Genomic DNA, 26183 nt, shown 5'->3' on the forward strand with positions numbered 1-26183 from the left:
ATGTTCCATTCCTAAGGCGTCCCCTAGTCATGAATCTATAACTCTGGTTGCTCTGTCAACTCACCCTTGAACACCAAACTGAATATTCTTTCAACAACTAGAACAAGCCAAGATACAACCTGATTTCACAGCAAAAAATCTTGACTTTTCTATTGTTAAAATCGGTATACTCCCATGTGTTTTCTTAAAATCTTGATTCCATAAACTTAGCAGCCTCGAGTATCCAGAAACGTGACATCACAATTATCTTGTGACTGCAGCGGAAACTTGTCGTTAAAATCTTCAACACGTACCTTTTAAAACCAGTCATGCTTCCCTTTGATCTTTCAATTCCAACCTTTCAATGTATCGACTCCATAATCTCACTAACACCCGCAATCAAAACCTGGATTGCTCTGATACCACTTGTTAGGAATTATCGATCGTTTGATTGCTTAACTAAATAACGACACAAGATTTTTAACCCAGTTCCCTTGCGGTACCTCTGGGGTGGGAACCGTCTCCCACAACTTCCACTATCAATCAAAGGGGTTTACACAAACGCTCTAAGCGCTCTTCTCGTATAAACATGACATTAACAAAGAATAAGAAGATCAAAGAAACTCTATCTCTTAGAGACATGACTCGAACAATGTCTCTTAGTTTCTTCTACTCTTGATCTCTCTCTTAATTTCTCTTTGTCCTTGTGTTTTAGGTTTTCTCGGATACCTCTTATGTGTCGCATTGGTCTTCTTTTATACCTAAAGACGAGTTTTCCTTTTTCGGTTGTCTTTCGTCCTTTTGTTTCCTTGTGAAACAATATTCACACCGACTTGCACGTCTTTCCTTTTCTCCATATTTGTCTTATGATTCTTCTCTTGGCTCCATACGTAATTGGTAACAATGCCAAAGTTGGTTTGTATCACATAATTATTGGGCTTTGTCCCAACTTGTGACCCAATGGAATAATATTGATCCAGAGCCCATATCCTCACACAAAGAAAGAGAGGAACTCAAGAGAAAAGAAAGGAACCTGGTAAATCATAGGGCCGGGGTCTTCTTGCTTGTAAACATCGACTTCTCCAATTGCATCGAGAACCATGGGTTTGCCCTGAACCTTCCTCTTTAAGTAATAGCTAATGAGTTCTTCATCGGGAAGAAACTGAGAAATGGATTTTAGATTGGGGGAGGGGGGGGGGGAGGAGAAAGAACAATGATGAGCTCGAGAAAAGAGGTGACTACTTAGACCACCTGCAACGGTGAAAACAAACGAATCCTTAGCTAAAAATAAATTAGTATAAAATGCTGTAGGTCCCATGTTTTTTGGTTCTAGTGCCAACAAAACCTCTTCTACCTCTTCACTAAGGATCAATCTTCTGGGAGTAACGTTACTGTGCACAGGTTTCAGAGTCTGTGATTGGCTGTTTCCTTTTTTTTTTTTAAATTGAAAAAAATAATAATAAAATAATATAAAAATATCTAGGTTATAACGCAAGAAAGATGGTTCCTTCCTTCTTTCGCAGGCTTTATAAATGACTGTATTTTTGTTTTTTTTTTTTTTTTTAACAAAAAAAGGTAAATTCCGTTTTGCGCGGCAAATAAATTTTTCTTACTGCAAATGTAAAGATTTTTCTACCGTTTGCATAGGCAAAACGAAAAACAGAGCCTGGGCTTACGAATCAAGGTATCTACCGTATGTTGGATTTTAACTTTCTTTGTGTTAGCCCAATAAAAGGTTTTAAGGCCCATTCCTGCCTTTTGTTTCCTTTAACTAACTAGTACAGTTGATTATTTGACTACCCGTTCGCCGTTTCGAATCGCACAGAAAAGGGATAAACCTCTCAAAAACCCTAATCAATCTTTTCCCTCTCTCTTGTCTTCCGCCAACAGAGTCACTCCTTTGGAAGCTGAAGAAAGGTTTTGTAAAAGCTTCTTTCTTTCTCCGTCTCCCTAAATTGGTCCCCGTGTGAACTGGTTAGCTGCTTGTCTCTTCTTTATCTGTATGAATGTTTTCTTTTTCACATGGACACTTTAATCCTGTAATGGATTTTTCGTTGATGGGTTATGTATGGATATGATGCAGAAGGCATGTAATGTAATTGATTGTCTGCTTGGAACAGTTTCAGGGAAAGATGAATTCGGTGAACATTAAGGATGTGTTGACTTCTTTCAGTCCTGCTCTAGATTATCTCGCTCTAACAACTGGAGATGGCCGTATCAAGGTATCTTCAGTTTCACTCTTTCATTTTACTCTTCAGTTTGCATTGAAATTAATGTATATTTAATTTCGACTTTTGTGTAGATTTGGGATACAGTCAAGGGCCAGGTCCAAACAGAGTTTGCTGATATTGCATCTTCGGCACAAGAGACTAACATTTATACCAACGGTGGCAAAGGTCACCTCTCCGTTGATTATACCTGCATGAAGTGGTTGTCTCTCGAGAGAAAGGTACGTGGACTTGGCTGCGGTGTAGATTTGATTTGTGAGTTCATTGTTTCTGTTGACCATTCATGTTATTTTGCAGAAGAAGAGAAAACTTGGAACTTCCATATTGGTATTAGGAACTGGTGGAGGAGATGTGTTAGCACTTGATGTGGCTTCTGGTCACCTCAAATGGAGAATTAGTGATTGTCATCCCGGGTGAGTAATTTTCTTCTTGGCTATCATTTGCTTAGATTATTTAAGTAAAGTAACTGACTGATCTATCTGTAAACTTGGCGTTCTATTATTTGATTACCCGCTAGTTAGTCTGTGATGTGTTTCATGTCTCTTGTGCAGTGGTGTGAATGCTGTTTCATCCTCTGCAAAGGCCTCCTGCATATACAGCGGTGGAGCAGATGGGATGGTGTGTGAAATTGATCCTAATAGTGGAAACCTGATCAGGAAGTTCAAAGCTTCAACAAAAGCAGTTTCCTGCTTATCTGTTTCACCAAGTATGTCTCTTGGAGGCTTAGTGCTAACATTTGTTTCTTCAAATTTTTTTTTGAACTAATGCAAGGAAATTTCTGTTAGCATGCATAGACTAGATCATCATCTTACGTGCTGGCAATGTTTTTAATTTGTTTTGTTTCCTCCTGATTGTAGATGGAAAAATATTAGCCACTGCATCTGCTCAGTTGAAGACTTTTAAGTGCTCTGATCTCAAGAAAATACAGAAGTTTACTGGTCATCCTGTGAGTACCTGTACTATTATTTTTTGTGTGGTAGGAGGCTGCCTCTGTTTGGTGGTTAACAGATTCTAATGTCATATAGGGAGGTGTCCGTTGTGTTGCTTTCACCGAAGATGGAAAATACATCCTTTCATCTGCAGTTGGTGAAAGATATATTGCAGTGTGGAAAACAGACGGTGCCAAGAAGCAGTCAGCTAGCTGTGTCCTTGCCTTGGAGCACCCTCCCGTCTTTGTGGATAGTTGGGGTGAAACTGATGAAAAGGGGCTATACGTTTTAGCAATTTCAGAAGTAGGGGTATGTTATTTTTGGTATGGATCGAATGTTGAGGAGCTAGGCAATGCCAAACCTACAAAAGTCTCGTTAGCAACCGAAGATCCTTCGCTTAAACAACACAAGGGGTCATTGCCCATAATCTTTGCTGCAAAGTTGCAAGGCGTTTTGAAGCCTGGTTCTGCGAATGCGTTTATTGCGTCTGGATTGCTGGTGAAACCATCGTTCCAGAAAATGGTGTTACAGTATGGCAACGACCTGGTGCTGAATGCCTCTAAGAATGGCATCCTTCTCCCCATCACCCAGTCAGTTTCCAAGTCTAAGAAAGGGCACAGCGTGCAGAAAAAAGGTATCTTCATGAAACTTCCTTCAACAAATTGGTTAGAATACTGGTGTCTGTTTATTTGGCTTTTGATTCTGATTACTGCCGGCTGATTTACAATAACCACATCATGTTTAAATAGACTCGATATATTACCTTATTATGTGGAGCTGATCTTTATCCTTGAAACCTTGATACACTCTTGTGTATTGCAGTTACTGTTTGCTTTCCTTCATGTCAATAACAATGGCTCTGAATATGATTTTATATTTGTATAGTTACAACATTAGACCGCGCACATGCGGAGGATGCTTTGCTGCCAATCGCAAGAGTTGCTGATGTACTCGAGAAAAAGAGTGTACAACCTCACTCATCTGATAAGGATACAGACATGATTGACCAAAGTCTAGCGGGTGAGTTTTACATCACAGTTCTGAAGTCAATTGTCAGATGTTCCAGGGCAAGAATTGCTCTGACCTTTATAATTTGAAATTTCAGATTATGAAGAAACGTTTAGCATGGAGGATAAGCTGAGATCATTAGGGATACTTAAAGGTACAGATGAACCAAGCAATCTTTCCTACGCTTCGGTAATTAATGGAATTGATCTTGAGGCTTATCTACCACCAAAGAAGGTAAGCTTTTGCTTTCTTGTTCTGTTGTTCATCAGTGCATTGACATTTTGTACATCCTACTGACGCATTTCTTTAGAGATTTCACTGGAACCTACCAATCGTAGTAGTCATATAAAGTTTTGTATTGACAGTTGAGGTCTGCTGTTTTGTCAATGGAACCCTCCACTGCATTCAAGACTTTGGAAGCTCTGGTTGCCATGTGGCAGACAAGGTTGGTTCTCTCTGCTTTACTAGTTTCCTATTCACAACAAGTCGTCTCATCTATGCATACTTCTTTTGGAATGATAATGATTTGAGATCATTCTTGGTGCGCTGGTCTTAACACAACTGCAAACTTTTTTTAACAGAGGATGTGGTGGGAAGTATCTTCTTCCATGGATATACAGCATAATGGTGAATCATCGTCATTACATCATGTCCCAAGAAGCAAAAAACCAACAGCTGCTGACTACATTGCATAAGGTAAAGAAAGAGATATAAGAGTAGAGCCAAGGGTTACTGTTAGTTTTGTAAAATTTGCTTACTTTAAGTATATGTTAAACTGTTGTCCCAGATTACCAAGTCCAGAGGAACCGCTCTTCAACAGTTACTACAGTTATCTGGGCGCTTACAGCTTGTTACAGCTCAGGTTACATATCAGTCATCTTCTTAATTAATTTATGGGTCCATTTATAAGCATATATGGGTATTTAACGTTTCTTTTATGGCAGATAAATAAAGCTGCAGGGAATGAGAGTCAAACAAGGGTTCATGAGCAAGAGAGTGATGAAAGTGAAGATGAGGAAGATGTAGAAGAGCATATCTATGGTGAGAATGATAATGAATCAGAATTAAGCAGCGACGATGGAAATGATGAAGGTAAGTGACTTTTGTTCTACGTATCTGTTTGTGGACTATTATGTTTTATGATCTGAATCTTGCCTTACTCTTTTACTTTCAGATGATACCTTGATGGAAGAAGAGATATAATGAGTGAAGAAGAGAAGAGAAAGAAGCTTTGACTCTTCACACGATTTTGTCTTTTTTGAGTTGTTACTCAAACTTGTCTTAGTAAAAACATAACCTGCTAAATTGCCATAGTTGACGGTTAGATTACGTTCAAAGACGCATCCCTAAATATATGTTTACAAAAAATTGCACATCGCTCTAGCAAAACTGCTATATGATAGTTACACACTTTTGAGTTGAGAAAATAAATATCTAAAGATTACAAGATACTCTCCATATATCTCACAAGTCGCATCCCATGCAATATAGAAATCGTAACAATAATTTTATTAATACAATTTCCCTGTAATTTTTATCCACATAAAATAGGAAAAGAACAAAGGTGGGGAGAGATCAAAGGCTTGCATCAGCGTTAGAACCACCGCCTCCTCTCTTGTTTCCTGTTGTGTTCTTCAGAATCTGCATTCACCCAAAACAACCCAAAACTATAACAGAAAATCCACAGACATAACGTAACAAAGAACCAAAGCTTCCACATATATCACAGTGAATGAGCATTCCAAGAACCATTAAAGAATCTACATAAATTTTGTGAATTACTAGCTCCTTATTAGTCTTTTAGTTTACTAATCTATTTGATGAATAGGTCTCAAGGCATGCCAATTCATGGAGCAATCATTGACATTGGCAGATTATGATCAAGGATGACAAGATAAAGACCTGTCTAAGCATCTGGTTCTCGTTCTGCAAAGTAGAGAGTCTCTCTTGAAGGTCAGAGTTATTGTTCTCCAAGTCTTTCACTTTGTTCTCCAACTCACCCAAGTAAGCTTTCTTCCTTTCTCTTGCTTGCTGTGCTGATACTCTATTCCTCAACAACCTTTTTTTTCACACACAATTTACCAAAACATCAAGCTACCTTTATTTAACCAAAATTACCTTTTTAACCGTTAATGGTAAAAAAAAAATAACAGGACACCTCTTTAGCCGCTTGGTCTCTTTCTCCGCCGGAGTCCTCCCTCGCTTCCTTTGACCTTCTCCGACCGTCGTTGTCTGTGCCCTGTCCTGGCCGTTCCCTGATCCAGAGGTTTCTTTTGCAAACTCCGGCACTCGCCGTATCTCCTCATCGCTTTCAAGTCCTGAACCCAAATCAAAAGCAGAGACATTTTTATTTTTTAAGATAAAACGGATCTCGAGGTTCTTTTTGTCGGGCAGACTAAAAGTTGCTGTCCTAATTTTGAGGAAAACCAAATCAAATGCATGAGGCTGCAAAATCAAGAAAAGAAATGATCGAAAGGTAAAAACCTTCTTTGATCTCCAAATGTGGATTAGAGCTTGATGATCTCTCGCTGCTTGATGGTAGAGAGCTTGCAGCTAAAGAGCTTGTCGCTTGCTCTTGCATTTCGAATCTCCTCTGAAGATAGAGAGAGAGAGAGAGTGTGTGTGTGTGTCGGAAGCTGGCGAAGAAGTATCGCAGATAGAGATGAAAAGAGCGGGACTTGAGAAGTGACGAGACATCCTTTAGTTGTGAAATCGTGTCGGGAAGGAATAGTAGATTAGTGTGATCACAGCCGTCAGATTGGGAGTGAATCTGACGGTTACGGTGAGTGAATCGTGGAGGAAAATGAGCCTTGAGGGCAATACGAGGATCCAAAGGCAAATGAGATGGGAACGTGGGGAGAGATTCAGCCGTTGATCTGCTAAGCATCTTACGGTGATTGATTGATGAAACAATAATGGAAAGCCTATAAGGGAAAGTCGGGCCCATGTGGTCTGTCCTTTGACAGAGAGTTCGGCCATTGTTCTTTTATTCTGTCACATGGCCCACGAGTAGGGCACGGTGTTTTTCAAGTTTTGGATTAGATTTAGAAGCGAACCGGACAATCACTCCCTTTTTTTTTCCTGAACCGAACCAAATTATCATTTGGGTTTAGCAGCTCACGTTAAAACGTATTTTTAAGGGCAGGTTCAATAGTACTAGCATGAGAAGACTTGAAAAGTATGGATATGACATGATTTTTCAGCCAGGAAAGAACCAAAACATGCTAAAATCGTAGGAACCCTAGAGTTCGTTAGCAAACCACGCAAATTACACCATTAGACAAAATCTACTAATATGAACACATTTCTTAACCTTAGAAACGTCCTTAAATGACATTTCTTATAACCTAAGAAACGTCCTTAAATGACGTTTGTAATGCTCATGCAGTTCTTACGTTGTTGCTCAGTAATTTCTTCGTCTTAAGAGTTTGAAACAGAAGATATTTGGGATTCAGCCATCTTTTTTTTTGTGTTGAATGGGATTCAGCCATCTTGATCTTGGACAAATCTTCTGCTAGCTAGTTTTGATTTTTCAGTATTTTTATCAACCAGAATCTCCATGGCATCATCATCAGCATCTTCCTTAGCTGCTTTTCTAGACTCTTTTAGGCCATCATTATCGACACCTCTTAGGAGGGTCCTTAGGTTTAAAAAAATGGAAAATTGAAATAAAACATAAGGACGATTATTTTTGTTCTTTAATTAAGAGACGTCCTTCTGTCGTCCTTCTCTCTTTTTCTTTCTTTCTTCTCTTTCTTTCTTCTCCTTGATCAGAGGATTTCCCAAGCTTCAGATCAACAATCATGAACACCGCTGGAAACAAAAACATCAACTGAATTCCGATTTGGGAAATTCTTCTTCTTCCGATCTCAGAGTTTTGTAGATTGCATGTTTCATCAGTATAAAGGTAGGGTTTGAAGTAAAGTTTGTATCTTTTCATGGATTATCCAATATGATAGCTTTACTTTATCAATAGTTGTTTGCGTTTAGCTACTCTGTTTGTATCTCTATTAGTTTTATTGCGTGGAATGATCTAAGCAGTTTGATTGTGAACACTTTATTATCTAAGATCATTGCTTTAACTAAAACCAGAAGACAGTTTATGTTTCACTCCTTTGTATTTGAAGCATATAGAAAGGCACTGAAGAGTGCTGAGAAACAGACCCCTAAACTGAAAGCCAGAGGCTTTGAAAGAAAGGTGTTGTGGTTTGTAACGAAGCTTGCGTTCTTTTTTCATACCAGAGACTGGCAGTGGCAAAACAACTCAGATTCCTCAGGTATCTTTCTTTCTTCATTCTTCGTGTGTTTATTTAGAAGAAAGCACCCAGCTTTGCTGTGTTTCATGCTTCTCTAAACCAATGTTAGCTAGAAAGTCACACAACTTGTTCAATCTTGCAAAATCCTGCATTGTTTAAGCTCAGTACTAGCTCTTAGAAACGGTATGAACTCAGAAATTGATCATGTCACTGGTTTGGTTCGACGTATACGAGAAGTAGCAACCCATCTGCTCTTTGTGAAACCGTAAGTGTTGATCCTCTAGTTTGTATATGAATCATTCACCTCGTGTTATCACCTGATTTCATCTCCTTTAATAGGTTGTTGCTTGTCTTATTGCTTGACATGTATAACGTATGACCTATCAGCCTTTATCATGTAAAATTGTTGCTTGTCTTATTGCTGCTCTTCCTTCTTATTGCTTGTGACTCACCACGTTTCGCTTCAGTTTTTGCAGGTGAAGCTTGTGACAAGAAGGACCTGTTGATTGAGGCTACTACTCAGATCAGAACGTTGCTTTGTTGTGGTAAGAGTCATCCTGTTTAATTTAGTTTTGCTAGACTGCACTGCAATGTGATCCCTTTGTGTATTGTGTGTATTGTGAGTTCTGTATCCAATCATTCAACTTCTAAAAAAAATATCTAAGGACTCAAAACAAGTCCTACCAATAATCTACATTAATTTATAAGTCCTTGTATTTATCTCTTAACATCAAAATACTAATAAATAAACCCAAGGACTTAAAAATTAGTCATACCAATAATCATGCTCTTAGACCTTTTCTGCTAACCTGCAGGCTGCAACGTGATCTCGAAAATATGAAACTCAAAGTGGAAAGTTGAAGGCTATATATATAGAAAGTAAGATTTTACTCTTTTTTTTTTGTAAGCAGGATAATAGTTTTTTAAAATTTTCTAAGTATTTATATATCCTCTTAAGAAACATTTTATGAAAACATTTAAAACGGGAATTTCATTATTGGAGAGTGTATAATAAAATAAAATTTATTTTTTTAATTATATTTTTAATATTCGTGAATATTCTAAAAAAATCTTTCGTTTGGGAATTGAGGGAGTATATACCAAACCAAGATAATGAAAACATATATATAATCTGAAACGTTTCAGGAGATCTGAATAAATATTCTCTGCAGCAGTATTACTCACAAGTACCGCACGACTCGCGGACTCCGTTGCTGATAAACAATTTACAAGAGGCAGCAAGACTAAAGATTTTGGTTTCATCTGCTAGAATTCGTCTATGAGTCTCTATAAAAACATCCTTAAGTACCTGCTGTTTAAAAGAGGGTTTTGCTGGAGATATTGATACTCCTCCCAGAGCCTTTTTAGCTCGTGATCCCTTTACGCGTAAAGAATTGCCCTGAACATCTGAAGTAGAGACATTTTCTTTGTTTGCATTTGGATACATCGTACAAAAAGTCAGAGGTTTAGCCAAGCCTGTAGATCAAACAAACACTTTATAGTCACTGTATATCCCATATACTCTCTTTGCCTCCATCAAATGCAGCATGCATGTATGGAAGAAACGAGTATATAATTGAAAACAAGACTATTGATTTGTACTCAAATAGTGCCATAGATCTCAATTTCACACACTTTTCTCACTATTGAGTGATGTCAGCTAAAGCAAGCAGCCATAGAGTGCATTGTTATTCACAATACCATAGCAAATATTTAAGCGCGCGGAATGATTAATTTAATACACAACAAGCCAGAGTTCAAAACGATCTCAACATTTTAAAATTTTAGTGTTTACAAATGGCCTGAAAGAGCAAAAAATATGCAGAAGCTAATACAAGCGGAAACAACAAAGAGGAATCATCTCAAGGTTTGCCAGAAAGATCGATCAGCCTAAAGCCCAAACTAAGATCAAGTCCAGAGAAGCTCATTGAAAATAGAGAACGCTCCAGAGAGAGAGAGAGAGAGAGCAACGTAAATGGGAGGCAGTCAGGGCCGGCTCAATACCAATCTGGGCCATTGGGCAAAAATATTTTTTGGACCCTATGATTATTAATTTTTAATATTTAGACACTTATTAAAATTATTAAAATGAATTTTTGGGCCCTGTAATAACACATATCATTTAACCTTCGAGACCACATGCATATATACGTAAGTAATTAAAACAATTATAGTTGTTCGGATAATATTATGTATATTAATAAAACAAAAAAAAAATATTTGGCGTGGGTCCTGGGGCGGTCGCACTGACCGTCCCATATCCTAAGCCGGCACTGGAGGTAGTAGAGAGAGATATGAAATATGTGCATGTAGGGGGAGAACGTAGAGGAGCCGGGAAGCGCCTGAGTGAAAGGTTCTGTTTCAAATTTCACAATTTTTTGGATAAAACATCGACCAATAGAAATTAGGAATAAAACTAAAACAATAAATAACTCTATTTTCCTCAACAAAACAAAAAATAAAAAAATAAAATAAACTTTAGAAATAAAAAATTTTATTCAAACAAAAAAAACTTTTTACAGTGAATATAACTGGATCTAGAGTTTTTTTTGTAGGGTTTGGCGTTCGGATATCCATTCAGGTTCGGTTTGGATCTAATAGGGTTTTGGATTTTTGGGGTCAAAGGTTTCAATCTCATTCGGGTATTTTTAAATTTTGATTCGGGTTCGGTTCGGATCTTTGTGGGTTCGGACAATCCATTTAAATTATTTAAGAATTTTAAAATTCATTATATACTTTAAGTTTCTTAAAATCTATGAACAAAATAAATTATTATATATAAATTTGAACATTAGCATCTGTCAAAATACCTAACTTAACATATTAATGGATTTGGTTTGAATTTGGATAGAGAAACAATAGATATTTCAAATATTTTAGTGTTTTGAATATATTTTAACTATTTTTGACTATTTTATATATTTACAAGTATTTTAGAAAATTTAAAAGTATCTTATATATTTTGGATGTTTTTAATATACATTAAATCTAAAAATAATTAACATATTTAGGTATATAAATCTATTTCAGATACATTTATGTACCCGGAATATTTCGGTTTGGTTCAGGTCGGGTTCGGTTTTAATTTTTTAAATACCAAAATTTTGAACCTATTTGGATATTTAATCAAATTCGGATTTGGTACTACTTTTTCTGATCGGATTTGGTTCGGTTCTTTGGATTCAGTTCGGCTTTTCGGATTTAGGTTTTTTCCGAGTTCTAGTTTCTTGTATGTCTTTTAAATAAACATTCTATTTCGACAAAGACGATTTTTACTGAAAATATATATATTCAATTTACCGTTTTGGTAAGATTTTATTTTATTTAGTAAAACATTTGCCAATGTGTTTTCTATAACTTTGCTACTATACGTAGAGATAGTTCAACTGTATTTTATTTTATTTTCTTATAAACGTACAGATCACGGATGATAATGACAGATCAATCTATTTAAAAGTATAAAATAGATGAGTTAATTTACTTATCACAATTTTAGTTTAGATTGAAAATCTACCTAATCTAACATGATATCAGAATCTTATACAAACAATCCAATCGGATCTATTATCAATTGAGTCCAAAATGATTAATCGATATTTATCTTAACATTCAGAAATTAACACTAAACAAATTATCATTTCGAAAGAATTTATTAAAAACAAATATCCTAAATTACTGATTGGTTTTAGGTCTGGTCTTTATGTTTGAAATTCATTTACCTTGGCTTTAACAATACATGTATGTTAATGTCACTGTAACTTCGTATTTTGATCATTAAATTTGGAAATATAAGTGAAATAGATCAAATATATACTACACTAACGTCTTATACTAGTGTTAATTTTAGTATTAGTCACGCTTTGATTCAGAAGAGATGGTCAAGTTTTAATCGAGTTAAGAAAAAATTGCAAGATTGAAACGAAGCTTTCATGATTTTTAACTGGTTATCTTTCCAAGAGACGAAAACTCAAAGGTGAACTTTTTTAGTTAAAATTATTTTATAAGAATTTTTGTTTTGTCGATTGTTTTATTTTGGTTTGGTTATTCAGACTATTTATAGTTTAAATAATAAAATAGCTGTTTAGTGTAAAAAAGCATACATCCGAATTAATTCATGAACGTGTGGTTTATTGACTATGCAGGTAGTTGATGACACGTACATGATCAAGTTAGAAATGTCATCACTTTACAACTTGACTATCTTTATCACTTCGGAGATGCGCATACTGTGAATGGTTCTTCTTACTGGCCCATCTAGAGCATCCCCATTGGGGGATTTTAGCTCTATATCACACACATCTAAAAAAAAATATAATAATGTGTTGTGTGAACCTGTGTTCTGGGATCTCTTCCCAGTGAACCGAGTTCATCACTGTTTCGCGGACTCCACGATACGTGGCGATCCGCGATAGTTCCGATTATTATTATATTATTTTTAAAAAATAAAAAAAAATATATTAAAATAATCCAAAAATACTTTCGAAATTGAAATTAGAGAAGTTTGCCAATAGAAATGCTTTTAGGCCTAAATTTCAAGGGTAATTATAAACGACAACAGAATATTTTGGACAAGCTATCAAATCTTGGTCATGACTTTCTATGCCTGATAACTTTTTTTTGGGCATCCTAATCCCGGTAACTGAAAGTCTAAATAATCAACCAAGGGAAGGCAAATAACTGAATCCCCCACGCAGTGCCGGCTCTAGGGGGTGGCAAACATAGCATATGCCAGAGGTCCATCTTAAAAATAATTAAATTTAGTGATAAAATGGATTTATATTTATGTTTATTTGGGTCCATAAATTTATGCTTAACTAACTATAATACATAAAAAAAAGTTGTACATAGGTCCAAAATAGTTTTAAGCCGGCACTGCCCCCACGATGGCTTTGGCTCCACATATATATATGTGTGTTAGCCACTATATTATATCGAATCCTGCTAACACTCAGTCACGTGTCTCTAACGTAGACTTGGCGTACACGTGGTAAACGTATATTCAACATTTCAACGTATGGATCGAAAACTATAATCAACAAAAAATAACGTTGCTAAAAGAACAAAATAAATGTTTAATAAAAAAGAAGAAAAACAAGAAGACAGAGGGAATCAAAAGAGGTAGGGATAGTGAAAGGTCCTTCCCAGTTCAAGCCTACGTGATAAACACAGAGGATGATGACATAAACTCAAACTATTAGGTTTTGTATAAAAAATTGTCAGCAGAGGTCAAGCTGCTCTTTAAATCAACATACCACTGAGATATCTTCAGATTAGGGTCCACTCTTCATCTTCTTATTATTCTAACTTTTAAGTATTTTTCATTAGGTCTACTTGTTTTGGTTTTGTAATCGATGTTCTCAATCATATTTCACCTATCTGCAACAATAATAAAAGATAATGTGAAATATTAATGATCACAACATATTAAATAAGTATAAATTTAGACCAGCTCCAATGATTTACTCTATTTTAGTTTCATTATAAAATAGTATTACTCTAAAATAGAGAAGATTTCTCTCAAGGTTTACTTTATATTTGGCTCTAGAAATAGAATATATTAAATATTTTTTTTATTTTATGACTAAAATCTTATACTTACAAAACTTACAAATTGATCTCTTATATTTTATTTTTCACAAATTTTTCATAAATTATATATCTATATCACACATTTATTATATTAAAAATTACATTACATTATACTAATAACATAAATACATTTTAACTTAAACATCTTCATTAGTGTATATTTTCCACAAATGAGCAGTTAACGAAATGTGGAGTATGAATAAGTTTTTTATCTTTGATGTTTCTAAATCGACCAAAAATTCTTCAAATTGAATATTATCATTCTCTAGTGTTTGAACCTATGGAAGTGGAGCTTCTTTTCCACACTTCAATTGGTGCACTAAAATCACATTCATCTTCAACATGTTGTATAGAATTATACATGTAGTCCATATGCGTCGGTCACCACTCACCAATACAGTTTTATATATTTTAGTTACATGTCTGCATCAAATAAATATTTATTTTGTGACTTGAATTCACTACGAAATCCAGATATTCGTGAATATTTTCAAGAGGAAAAACACGAATTTTACCAAAAAAAGACGTGATCAACAACATGACATAGAAGCTACTCCTTCATTTACCTCATTTGGACGATATTTTAACAATCTTGGTCGATCTGGAAACAATTTACAAGGAAATTAAAACATTATTATCTATGGTTTTAATCTTATGTTAAGTTACTTATTGAGTATTTGTTTTCTTTGGCCAATCGTATAAAATTATTTTTAATATTAGTGCTTGTTTTCTATAGCTAATAATAATAAATTTTAAACATATATATATATATATATTGTTTTAAACATAATTATGTGTTTTTGCATAATTAAATTAGATAAATAGTTACAAAATAAACAGATTTAGTAATAAAAGGAAAAAAGTATAAATAAATAAAAAATCATTCTATAATAGAATAAGAAATATAGGTACTCCAAATATAAAATATGAAATAGGGTTGCACTATTTTAGAATGTGATATAAAGTGAGGTTAAAGAAAATTAGAAAATATAGTGGAGTTGGAGATTTCCTTAAAATTAATATCCAAGAAAGAAAAAATAACAATTTTATAAAATTCTTATAAAATGGGACAAGATAAATATTGTAGAGATATTTAGTTTTTTTTTTAATATTTGGAAACATCAAATAAATACTGATACTTGACTTTTTAAAACTATCATTTAATAATCATCACAACTTTCAAAACCTTTCCCTAAAAACTATCAATCTTTTCTCATTAAATGTTGCTTTTTAACTAAATTTTAACCCATCTGGTGATATGTGACCTATGGTGCCTTTATAACTATACGAAGCAGTGGAAGTACACAGATACACAGTTGTGCTTCTCCTCCATATGTATGCACATATATATAAGTATATAGCATGACGTAAGAAGATCTTGTCTGATAGTTCTCGTACGACATGATCCAAAATCTGTCAGAGCTCCATCATTGTCGTCCTCGTGGACAACTGATAAATAAATAAAAAAATTTAAAAAAATTCTTGTAGTATTTCATATTAACTGAACAGTATTGACCATTTTCTAAATAATTTTAAAATCATTAACGAACAGTCATTATCATCACTCAGTCACAGTCTACACATCCCATATGTCAAAATGATGGCCAAATGATATACCTATATTTCCAACTTTAAAAAACTGACAGTACCAATGTAGATGTGTATCATATATTCATATGTTCAATTGTTTACGTATAATTGAAGTATTACGAAAGATTTACGGTGTGAGTTACTTTTACAATTATTAATATCATTCTAAGTCACTTTCTTCTCCTACCACACTTTCTCTTGCCTTTTCTCTACTATTCACCATATGAAATTTCAGTTTTACCCTTGTCACACTAAAACCTAATGAATGCTTTACTAATCTTTTGTTCTTCATCGTCTTCCTCCTCAAACTTCTCTTTTCATAAAAGATGGCGATACATTGACGGCAGTTACATAGACAAAAACAGAGATGGAGATGAAGACGACAACGGTGATTACGTAGACGTGAGCCCAGGAAGGAAACCAAAGAAAGATTAGAGCAATTCGTTGACGATGACTCAAGATTTAACGAGTTTGAGTTCTGGGTTTGAGAACTACAGAACCCTAGGTGATGAAAGAGAAATAAATGTTGATTCTTTGGGTGTCGGGAATTGGTGTGTCAAGAAACGGGTTGAGTCTTTGACGAAGCGAGTAATATCCAGTTTGGTATCGAGAATTGGGCAAATCGACCACAGAGGGGAAGAACTGGAAGGTGGCTTTAGGGATTTCTGTAGAGAAAATTCAGAGAAGCCAACAAAGGACGAGTCTATTGTGAGACACGTTGGTGGGTCTTACGGTAGTTGTGGAAACAGAGAATTTGGGTTGTCATAGCCTTCGAATAAGGTCTGTCAAGAAGCATAGTTCATCCAATTTTTTTAGTTGAGAAAAAATGGAATCTATCAGCTGAGGAAGATGAACTCAAGTAAACCCCCAAAGGTTTGTTTTTTTTTTGAGAAAACCACAAGGGTTTGTTGATGTATATATCTGTATATTTGCAGAAAAACAAGACTTTGGAGGTTTTACTGGGAATGTCTCTGAACTATGTTTATTTGGAATTTGTCTGGACCATGTGACAATTAAAGCTGATTAAAAGTTTAAAACCTTTGTACGTAGACACTAATGAGTTTTGAAAGATTTTTTATGAGAAGTAGTATGGTTCAAAGAGCTTGAGTTTTGTCATGGAGAAGATGGAGAGGAATAAAGTTAATTTTTACTGGAGAGAGTTTTATGGGTTGGTTTTGTTTCTTCATTTTGGTTTTTGGTCTCTACATTGCATATGTGTAACCGATTCTTAGTGCTTATGAGTTGAATTTTCACTCACTAAAGCTACCAATGTATAACCGATTCTTAGTTAAACGTAAGTTTCATAATGCATCATTATTCACCTCACATTCTTGAATGAAGTCCTAGCACTTTTTTCTATGTTAAGCTCTGAGATGTAATTTATCTAAATCTTTTTTTTTCCTTTAAACCGAATGTGTAGAAGTGTATATATGTACATATGGATATCATCATAACTATGTACAAGAGATAAGTGGACATGTGGATACTAATTTTTTCTATCCATAATGGTCAAATATATGTACAAGTGTATATATGTACATATGGATATCATCATAACTATGTACAAGAGAGCCCATATAAATATGTACATGTATATAGTGTACGAGGTAGGTGTACACATGGATACAGTATATGAAATGTTCATGTGGATACCGTATATGTAGTGTACATTTACACATCACTATTGATGTACAAGTTGATTATGAGAAATGTGTTTTCATGTTGACGGTACTTTGTTATACATATGAAACCAGGTTTGAACGCAAGCAAAAGAAGAACTATAGAAGTAACACAAAGAGCGAGAACGTATACATGGATTGTACATGTGGATATCACTACATCAATGTACATATTTGTTAAATTTTCTTTGTTTTACATATGGAAAAAAAATTCAGCGCAAGCAATAGACATGCCTCTGTCCACTCATACCCACATCCATGTTGTTTGTAGTAGTCTTCCCAACTTCTGACGCGGCACCATGATCTTAATAACTCAAGAGGAAACACGAAAGAAAGAAAAAAATATAATTCAATAATGCAATACAGCTCCGAAAAGATAATGCAATACAATTAACTCGCTTATACTAAGCTACAAAGAGAAGAAAGTTGAGGCTTTACTACTAACAGTCCACCATTCTATAAAGAGTGTACTCCAACCAATCACTAACGAAGCTAACCTAAACTGTGTGTTACAGAAATCAAATGTAAAAGCACGACCAGATCACAAAAAAGCATGAACTTTCTCAGATATCTGTACAATTTTTTTGATAAATCTCTCTAAGGAATAAGTCTAGCAACAAAGGTGATCCCAAAAAGAGCACAAAGATCGAACCTTCAAGCGTAGATTCTTAGCATCTGCTGGAGCTGCATTCTCCGAGCTGGTAAGACCGTTTTAAGCTCCAGAGTTCCTATCTGAAACACAAACACACACACATCAACCGCTTTGGTTTTCTCAGATTCTTCACACGGAAAAACCCTAAATCACGCAAATGTTCATTCACAATCCCTAATTTCGTGAAAAGCTTCTAATTCAACACCAAAAGATTTCGCCTTTTTCGAAATTGGGTTCGAGGGTCTTGCAAATAGGTTCCTCTCACTTGTAATCGAACACCGAGGATGATAAATTGAACAAAACAAAGAAAGGAAAGAAAAAAGGAGAAACTTGCCTGGAAGAGAAGCAGCACATCCCATAGATCTCTATATAGAGAATTTGATGAGATTATAGAGCTGAGAGATCGTATCCAATTTTTGGGGTTGATGGCAGCGAGTCGAGGAAGAAGAAGAAGGAGGATCGTCCTTGACTTTGCCAACCGATTATCCAAGTTTTATTTTAAAGGCTCTTGACTTTATTTGTCGTCATTGTTTTAACGATGACAACTGACAAGAGAATACAAAAAAAAATCCATTATTCACTTTCATTAGAAAGAGGATAGATTTGTCTTTTCATTTCCATAAAGTACCTCAGTAGTATAAAGTGATCTTTTATGATATATAAAGTCATAATGTGACTTAAAAGGTAAATCTCTCGTGTATCACACCATTGTTTTTTTTTTGGCAATACACACCATTGTTAACTTTATTTTTTTTTGCTAAAATTTGTAATTTGTTAACTTTTGTTTTTAGTTCGAATCTCGGTTAATTTAATAAGTATGCAAAATAAGGTAATTTGAAAAAATACACAAGACAAACTATATGGGAAAAGTGAAACAAAAGTGAAATGTGGATCACAGTAAATACGGTTTGGATGATAGACATTTTCTAAAAAGTCCACAGTTATAAAATGTCCATAGATATTCCCTTTATTTTCTAAAATGTTTCACTTTAACATTTTTTATTTGTTAAACAAAAAGTATCTTTTTAGAATTTTAATGTTTTCTATACTTATTTTCATTTTAATATTGATAGTAAAATGGATTGATCTTATAAATAAATTTATTTATCTCAAATGCTATTAGTCAAAAATATAATTAATGAAAACATAAATACATTTCAATTATTATTTTAATATGTGTCAAAAGTGTAAGTAACACTTTTTAAGAAACATGAGAAGTATGTGATAAAGAAAACATAACGCATTTGTCATTTTCTGAATAAAACATTTCTGAAATGAAAAAAAAATGGAAATGTGTTATTGATAGTCTGAATTTGTTAATTAAATATTTCATCCGTTTCAGTTTAATTCTTGTTGTAAAATAAAATTTTTGTTTCAAAATAATTGTCATTTTAAAATTTCAATATAAAATTTATTAACAATATTTTATAGTTTATTATTTTATTTGTTTAAATATGATTAGGTATATAGGTAATGACACTTTTATTTTTAAAATATATAAAATTAGATTATTATTTTTAATCTATATGCATAAATCTAAAGTAATAATTAAAATGAAATGGAGAAAGTATACATAAACATATATAATTCAGAATCTATTTCACATAAATTTACCCATAATTAAAAGAGATTTTTAAGAGCAATTTACGATACATGGTAACTACTACATATTCTTAAAAATATACAAAACCTCATCCGAGATCATGAAAGGAAAAAATGAGTAAAAAGTGAGAACAACAACAATACAAAAGGTAACCATTTATTATGATTTATTGAAATGTAAGTGGATGATACAAGAACTACAAATGTTACCACACAACGGACCATTAGATTTCATCCACTGGCCGGTTATATCCTCCGCTATCTTAACAGCGTCAAAGGCCGTTCCCAAGAGCCCTCTTCTCGTGAAACCCACCGTGTAAAGTCCATTATATCCTTTCCATCCGTTAGGAAACGGTGTTTTTGGCATTCCTTCTTTTGTGAAAAAACTATCTTCCTGTAAAATTTCAAATAATCATTCATACCTTTTCAATTTCATAAAATAAATAAACAGAAAACAGGGAGAGAAGATGGTGAAAACAAGGAAAAAGACGAGAGATTTCTTGTCTTTGTACATGTATTTGTAATTTTGGGGAATTTAAAATAGTGAAAAAGGTTTTATTCCATTCTGCATGGAGAAAGTAAGAGCACTGGAATGTTGTTCCCTTTGTTGCATGTGTTACGTCCGTATCAGAGAAAGCGATGGATGATGAGTCGCTAAATGATAACAATAAAAACTAGTACAGTTTTTTTTTGACATCAAACTAGTACAATTATAAACTATTCATTGCCTTTTATTTGCATGTTTATAAATCGATATTATCGTTTCTAACACCACCATCACCATTATTCTTGAAAATTAAGTTGTTTTTCAATTCGATGATGTTGTTGGTTCAAATAATTTCATGATCATCACATATGTTGATGAGATCATGAGGGAGAATGATTAGTACTCTCTCCTTTATCTGTCGTTGTATACTAAATTTTTCATTTGAGAATAAGTCTCGTTTTATATTTTAATCTATTTTTATATTGACTGAAGTGTGGTTATATATATAGGTAATAATATTTTTATTTTAAAATATGTAATTTTTTTTTTATTAATTTGTCTGGACAAGTTAAAAATGAAAATAAAAATGAAACATAATGAATATATGTTTTTCGTACCTCGAGCCAATCGGGTACATTACTTTTATACCCGGTCGCTAATATTATCGACTCGAATTCCATTTCTTGCCCGTCAACAAACTTTGCTCCCTTCTTCGTTATTTCTTTCACCGCTTGTGTCACCTAATAGTGTTATTAACCACAAGAATCAGTTATGTTATAAAAATAAAAACAAAAAACTTATACAAATTCAGCTATATACATAAACAAAATACAAGAATGTCATAACGTTTAATGTTACCAGGGATTCAGGATGGTAAATTGAGTTCATATACATAATCTTTTAGCTGAAAGCAATTAATATTAGAAGTGTAATATAACTCTTTCAGTTTTAAAATAATATATGTTTTTAAAGTTTTTACACATTAAAAAAACATATAACTCTTGCTTATAAATATATTATTTTAGGTGATTAGGTATTTTCAGCAACCTTAATTAATCAAAATTCAGTAAACACAATTAATGTCTTTGAAATTTACAATTTATCAATATTACATGTATTGAAAATGTAAAATATGTATAATTTAGAAACAATTTTTTTTCTAAAACATATATCACTTTGGAACAGAGTAAAATTTTTAGCATAAAATATATGATTAACTCACTCTAATTTGACCGGACTGTATGAAAGATATGGCGCCTACATCAAGAACCGGAGTTTTTCCGGTGGCATTCTTGAGCTCAATTGGTCCGGTTTTAGGTCGTTGGAGGCCAAACCGGTCGGTATTTCCCAGCGAAGAATTAGCAAGAAGCAGTAGCAAATTGTCCACCAGCTTTAGTGGCAACCATTTCAGTAGTGTCATTGCTATTCCAAAACTCGATAGACCAAAAAGGTCTCTTGGTAATACATGTAGCTGCGTCATTATAGTAATTAATTAAACCCGATTAGTTCAGCCTAATCATTTGTATGTGCATTGATAATGAAAAATGAACATAAATTAGTTAATTACTTACAGGGTTTCTAACAACCATGTGAGGCAGAGCATTGTATCTACAAAGATCCAAGCACACCTCCATACCGGAATTTCCACAACCAACCACCAAAACCATCCGGTTTGAAAACTCCGAACCAGACTTGTATGCACTAGTGTGAATAACCGGTCCAGTAAAATTCTTCAACCCCGGGATATCTGGTACCACCGGTTCAGCGTTCTCCCCTGTTGCCACCACGAGCCACTTGGATGTGTACACACTATCTTGCGTCTTCACCTTCCATATACCAGAGACGACATCGAACTCGGCTTTCTCTACGGTTTGGTTAAATACCGGTTTGATATTAAACCGGGCGGCGTAAGACTCAATGTAAGAGATGAATTGTTGCTTAGAGGGGTATCTTGGGAATTTTTTAGGGAATTTCATAAGAGGAAGTTCGCAATAGTGTTTAGGGAGATGGAGCTTAAGACGGTCGTAGGTACGTTTTTGCCACAAAGAAGCTAAGCAATTGGTTCTCTCTAGTATAACCGATGGCACGCCTTGATTTGATAAACAAGCCGCTACGGATAAACCGGACGGTCCGGCACCAACGATGATCGGACCGTTAACAAAGATTGGACTATGCTCAACTTCCAAACAAGAGCTCATATTTGACTAATTAGAGAAGGAAGAAGAAAGAAAGAAGCTGTCTCTACCTTTTCTCTGCTGTTACACGCACCTAAGAAGTGTCCTGTTTAGGTTTCCCTCGATTGTTTCTCGTAAAAATCAAGAAACAAAGTTGGTAAATATAAGATGAGGTGTAAATGCTAGAGAGAGAGAGAGAGAGAGAGAGAGAGAGAGAGAGAGAGAGAGAGAGAGAGAGAGAGAGAGAGAGAGAAGGCGCGAGAGAAAAGGAAATGAGGATTTGTGTGTGTTTGTTTTGCTATGTAAATGGGTTTTTCTTTTTTTTGAACAATGTAAATGGGTTTTTCATCTTCTTGTTGTTTGGGTATTGAGTTGATGTGTAACTACTGTATAGTGTAGGGAGCAGAGTAGGTTAAAGACGAGGGAAAATGGTGCGGCTATTAAATATAACCACTTGTAAAATCTTTGCCATAAATTATTTTCTAGTAGTCAAACTGTGTTTTTCTTCTTCTTTTTTTTTGAGAAGTGGCTTAGTCAAACTGTTTTCTTTTTCTACAATTAGTGACTAGATTTTCTGCTACAAATGTCACTTAAGAATTTTTCTTGTGCACTTCCGTTGCTCGGCTTGGCTCTCTACCATACCCATATCATGTTTGAAATTTGAACAAAATAAAATGTTACAATGAATAGTGTTCGTCTGAAAGTTTAAACATTGTCGTTTAAGTTTAACAGTACAAACACCCCTTAATATATTATGAATGATATTTGTAGTATCTCATGGTGTAGATAGACTTTAATACATGAAAACGATCATTTTGTTCATCCCGTTTATAGCTTTTTATTATTAATCTTCTACCGAAAGTTTGTTGAAGTCAAGCTAGTATTATAGAAGACTCATGTAGTTATTCATGCTAATTAACATTTCTTACTTAAACAATGTCTTCTGACCCTTTTCCACCATTTGTATTCATTGTGGATCACTTCAAAAAATGAAGTTAACCTTTTCTACAACTAATCAAATATTAAGCAAGAAGGAATAAATGTGCATAACTGTTAGCTCTTCCGCTATAGTTTTGCAAAAAAAAAAAAATGGTGAACAAAATCCAAAAGTCACTAGAAGAAGTAACATATATTCAGGATTGTTTATATGAATATGTTAAGCCAATGTGTATGTAACATCCCGATTTTGTGGTCAGTGGCGAATGTAGAATAAAATTTCAGTGGGGGCAATCATGTATAAATATAAATGTAAGATCAAAATGTAATTTTTAGTAGGAGGGAACAGCTAAAATTTGGGTATATATTACAAAGAATTTGAAGTTTTTATGGGGGCAAGTGCCACCCTCTTACAACACGGAGGTTCGCCACTATTTGTGGTCTCTAAAAATATTTAAGAGAATTAATTTATTTATCTATATTATCAAAATGTGTTTAACTTTACAAGTATACATCTGGAAAAAACTCGAAACTAAAAAATGATTGAACTACAATAATCAAAATATGGATGATTTATTGGAAAGTAAGTCGTAATATCGTGTAAATAAGACCAAAATACGTGGAAAGATCAGTTGGTGATTACAATTTTTCGAGCCTTCAAAAAACGGTATATCGCACAAAACGGAATTTATGGGCTGAGTTAACGGTGTTGGAATCCCATTAGCAATGAGTGATCAATATATGTTACGAATGGTATCAAAACCGAATCCGTACAAATATATTCATGTGTGGGCTCACACAACATCAGTAATAAAGGCGCAACGAAGACGTTTTGTGAAAGGAGATGAGTTATAATATCCAGATTTGTGATATATAGAAATACTTAAAAGAACTGATTTAGATATCTGTGTCATCAAAGTCTGTTTATCTTTTCGGGTATACATCTAGAAAAAATTCTAGAATTAAGTGTGGTTGAATTGTAATAGTTAAATGATGAGTGATATATTATGAAGTAAATTTCATATTGTGAAAATGAGACCAAATCATGTAAAAAGATTATGTAGTAAATGTAATGTCAGTAAATAAATCTTTAGAATTTTTAAAATTAACGTATCATTTGTCGAACGAGATGGAATAAAAAAAATCAAGTGAACAGGAGTGAAAAACCCATTAGTCGTGAGTGAGTGATCGAAGCGTTACGGAGTTCATACGAGTTATTTAGATGATTTACGTTTTATATTTTTTATAGATATTATCTACTTCTCAAGCCTTCAATCAGAAAAAAAAGAAAGATATTATCTACTTCTCTTTAGCAGGGGTAACAATTAATGAGGATTGTACCAAACACAAAATTAATACTATTAGTAAGTAGATATGTGGAAAATGTAATTTTCCTGCGCATGAATGACCACTCCTTCGGTTAAATGTCAACTAATGCAGCCTACCTCCACTTCCCAGTTCCCATACGAACCTTTGAGGTTGCAATATACTCCCTCCGTTTTTTAAAGAGTGTCGATGTGACATTTTTCACACAGATTAAGAAAGTTGTTGAAATATATGTAAATTGTAATTAATTATACCTCTTTGACCAATAGTATTTTAAATAAATAAAATTATTTATAAAATCAATGTAGTTTGCAATTAATTTTCAGCTGAAAGTTAGTATAATTTACATTGAAATTGTAAAGTGACACTCTTTGTGTAACAAAAAAATGAGCTCAGAGTGACACTTATTATGAAACAGAGGGAGTATACACTAAACATATTATATTCAAATGCATCATTTTCAAAGCAACTTATACATTATGAATCATTTAATCCTACCAATCACATATATGCATAAGTAGCTCTCTACTAACATATTTCAGATATATTTAATATGATGACATTTAAAATATTATGCTGATAGAATCAAAACCATGAGATTAAGAAATCATTATTAATTAAACCAATACATTGAGATCTCACTAATCGTTGCTTTGAAGCCAAATAACGTATGCTATTTTATGTGCTTCTTAATTACTTGTTTAAGATGATTTGTGATAATTTGTATGCTATATATATACACTAATAATATACATGTAGTTTATAAGTAGAGTGGAGTCTACGTGAAAGGATGGGACAGAAATATTATTTATAAGAAAAGAGAGAAATATTTTAAAATGCATGCGCATGTATTGTTTTAAGAGGTAAATCAATGGTTTGGTGCATGTTAAACCTCTCATTGAGTAAGGTTTAACATTATTATGGATACCATTTAACACAATTAAGACGCAAACTAAAGATATCATACGTAAATGTTAAATAGCCAACTAAACAACGTAAATGCATATTATTACATAGACCCAAATAAACACAAATGTTTACTTCAATCAACTAAAAAATTGTTTTAAACTAAAAGTTTGTTTATTATAAAATATAAGTACTCTGAAAATAATTTATAATTAAGTAATTTACAAAAATATATCACATATATGTGGTTCCATATCATTTTATTGTTTAAAATATTGATTAATAGTGAAACTCAAACATTAGTTGCAACATACACATATCTTAGCCGTTAGATAAATGAACTGTTTGGACATCATTTCAATATAATTTCCAAACTTTATAGCACTACGCAAGCTTTTCTAAGTGCAGTATAAAAGAGCATTCCCAATGAAATTATCTTAAACATTATCTCAAAAACTGAAAACATTAATATATATGATATAGTTAAGTTATTTTTTTTTAAATGATTAAACTACTACTTTTAGTGTTGATAAATTTTTCACAAACACATGTGAGTCTCTCAAATGGAAACTCTTCTATCATCTCTCTTATTTTCAATATTTTTGTTCATTTTAATTGTGAGAGATTTTATGAGAGACCTGTAGTGCTATAATGCTCTTGTCTTATACACAATACACATTTACAATCAAACAACTTGTAGACTCATCATCATATATGCATGCTTGGTATTGTAGAATGGGCCTTACTTTTCTTTTGTTAACTAAAATGGTCCTAACTTACAGTTAAATAGAGGAGAGCCTAGACTCATGACTAATCTAGAAGAAAACTACAAGCTATGCAAG

The 26183-nt window shown here is 33.7% G+C and overlaps 5 protein-coding genes across 15 annotated transcripts; 3 read left to right on the top strand and 2 right to left on the bottom strand.

The window, feature by feature from the left end:
- The first annotated feature begins 1791 nt into the window (after positions 1-1791).
- LOC108822120 (uncharacterized) lies at positions 1792-5519 on the top strand. 3 transcript variants are annotated; one of them, XM_057002837.1, is made up of 14 exons: positions 1792-1953; positions 2100-2201; positions 2282-2428; positions 2505-2620; positions 2759-2913; positions 3065-3153; positions 3233-3770; positions 4022-4156; positions 4242-4378; positions 4510-4589; positions 4726-4840; positions 4932-5006; positions 5089-5236; positions 5319-5519. In XM_057002837.1, the coding sequence occupies exons 2-14, from the start codon at positions 2112-2114 to the stop codon at positions 5345-5347; spliced, it is 1854 nt and encodes a 617-aa protein (XP_056858817.1). In that variant the 5' UTR covers positions 1792-1953; positions 2100-2111; the 3' UTR covers positions 5348-5519. The 3 variants fall into 3 exon arrangements, with proteins under 3 accessions (XP_056858817.1, XP_056858818.1, XP_056858819.1); XM_057002838.1 differs by having other exon boundaries at positions 1799-1953; positions 2063-2201; XM_057002839.1 differs by having other exon boundaries at positions 1825-1896.
- Positions 5520-5638: 119 nt separating this feature from the next.
- LOC108822129 (transcription factor HY5) lies at positions 5639-7106 on the bottom strand. The gene is made up of 4 exons (XM_018595156.2): positions 6629-7106; positions 6303-6462; positions 6047-6203; positions 5639-5785 (listed from the first exon to the last, which is right to left on the bottom strand). Exons 1-4 carry the CDS (start codon positions 7089-7091, stop codon positions 5720-5722), a joined length of 846 nt encoding a protein of 281 aa, XP_018450658.2. The 5' UTR covers positions 7092-7106; the 3' UTR covers positions 5639-5719.
- A 695-nt stretch (positions 7107-7801) lies between these two features.
- LOC108829488 (uncharacterized) lies at positions 7802-10001 on the top strand. Of its 9 annotated transcripts, XR_008942603.1 has the most exons (7): positions 7804-8051; positions 8272-8421; positions 8566-8665; positions 8740-8797; positions 8877-8945; positions 9216-9279; positions 9547-10001. XR_008942603.1 is itself a non-coding variant. In XM_057002842.1 (5 exons), exons 2-5 carry the CDS (start codon positions 8247-8249, stop codon positions 8904-8906), a joined length of 339 nt encoding a protein of 112 aa, XP_056858822.1. In that variant the 5' UTR covers positions 7802-8051; positions 8244-8246; the 3' UTR covers positions 8907-9110. The 9 variants fall into 9 exon arrangements, 1 of the variants encoding a protein (XP_056858822.1); XR_008942604.1 differs by lacking the exon at positions 8740-8797 and having other exon boundaries at positions 7805-8051; XM_057002842.1 differs by lacking the exons at positions 9216-9279; positions 9547-10001 and having other exon boundaries at positions 7802-8051; positions 8244-8421; positions 8740-8773; positions 8877-9110.
- Positions 10002-16029: 6028 nt separating this feature from the next.
- Positions 16030-16347, top strand: LOC108839246 (uncharacterized). Its single transcript, XM_018612052.1, has one exon. It carries the CDS (start codon positions 16030-16032, stop codon positions 16345-16347), a length of 318 nt encoding a protein of 105 aa, XP_018467554.1.
- Positions 16348-19496: 3149 nt separating this feature from the next.
- LOC108840783 (probable indole-3-pyruvate monooxygenase YUCCA4) lies at positions 19497-22355 on the bottom strand. Its single transcript, XM_018613600.2, has 4 exons — positions 21571-22355; positions 21222-21470; positions 20617-20739; positions 19497-19906 (listed from the first exon to the last, which is right to left on the bottom strand). Exons 1-4 carry the CDS (start codon positions 22195-22197, stop codon positions 19673-19675), a joined length of 1233 nt encoding a protein of 410 aa, XP_018469102.2. The 5' UTR covers positions 22198-22355; the 3' UTR covers positions 19497-19672.
- Between the last annotated feature and the right edge of the window lie 3828 nt (positions 22356-26183).

The sequence above is a fragment of the Raphanus sativus genome, chromosome 2, assembly GCF_000801105.2.
Source record: "Raphanus sativus cultivar WK10039 chromosome 2, ASM80110v3, whole genome shotgun sequence".
In the NCBI taxonomy this organism is placed as follows: Eukaryota; Viridiplantae; Streptophyta; class Magnoliopsida; order Brassicales; family Brassicaceae; genus Raphanus; species Raphanus sativus.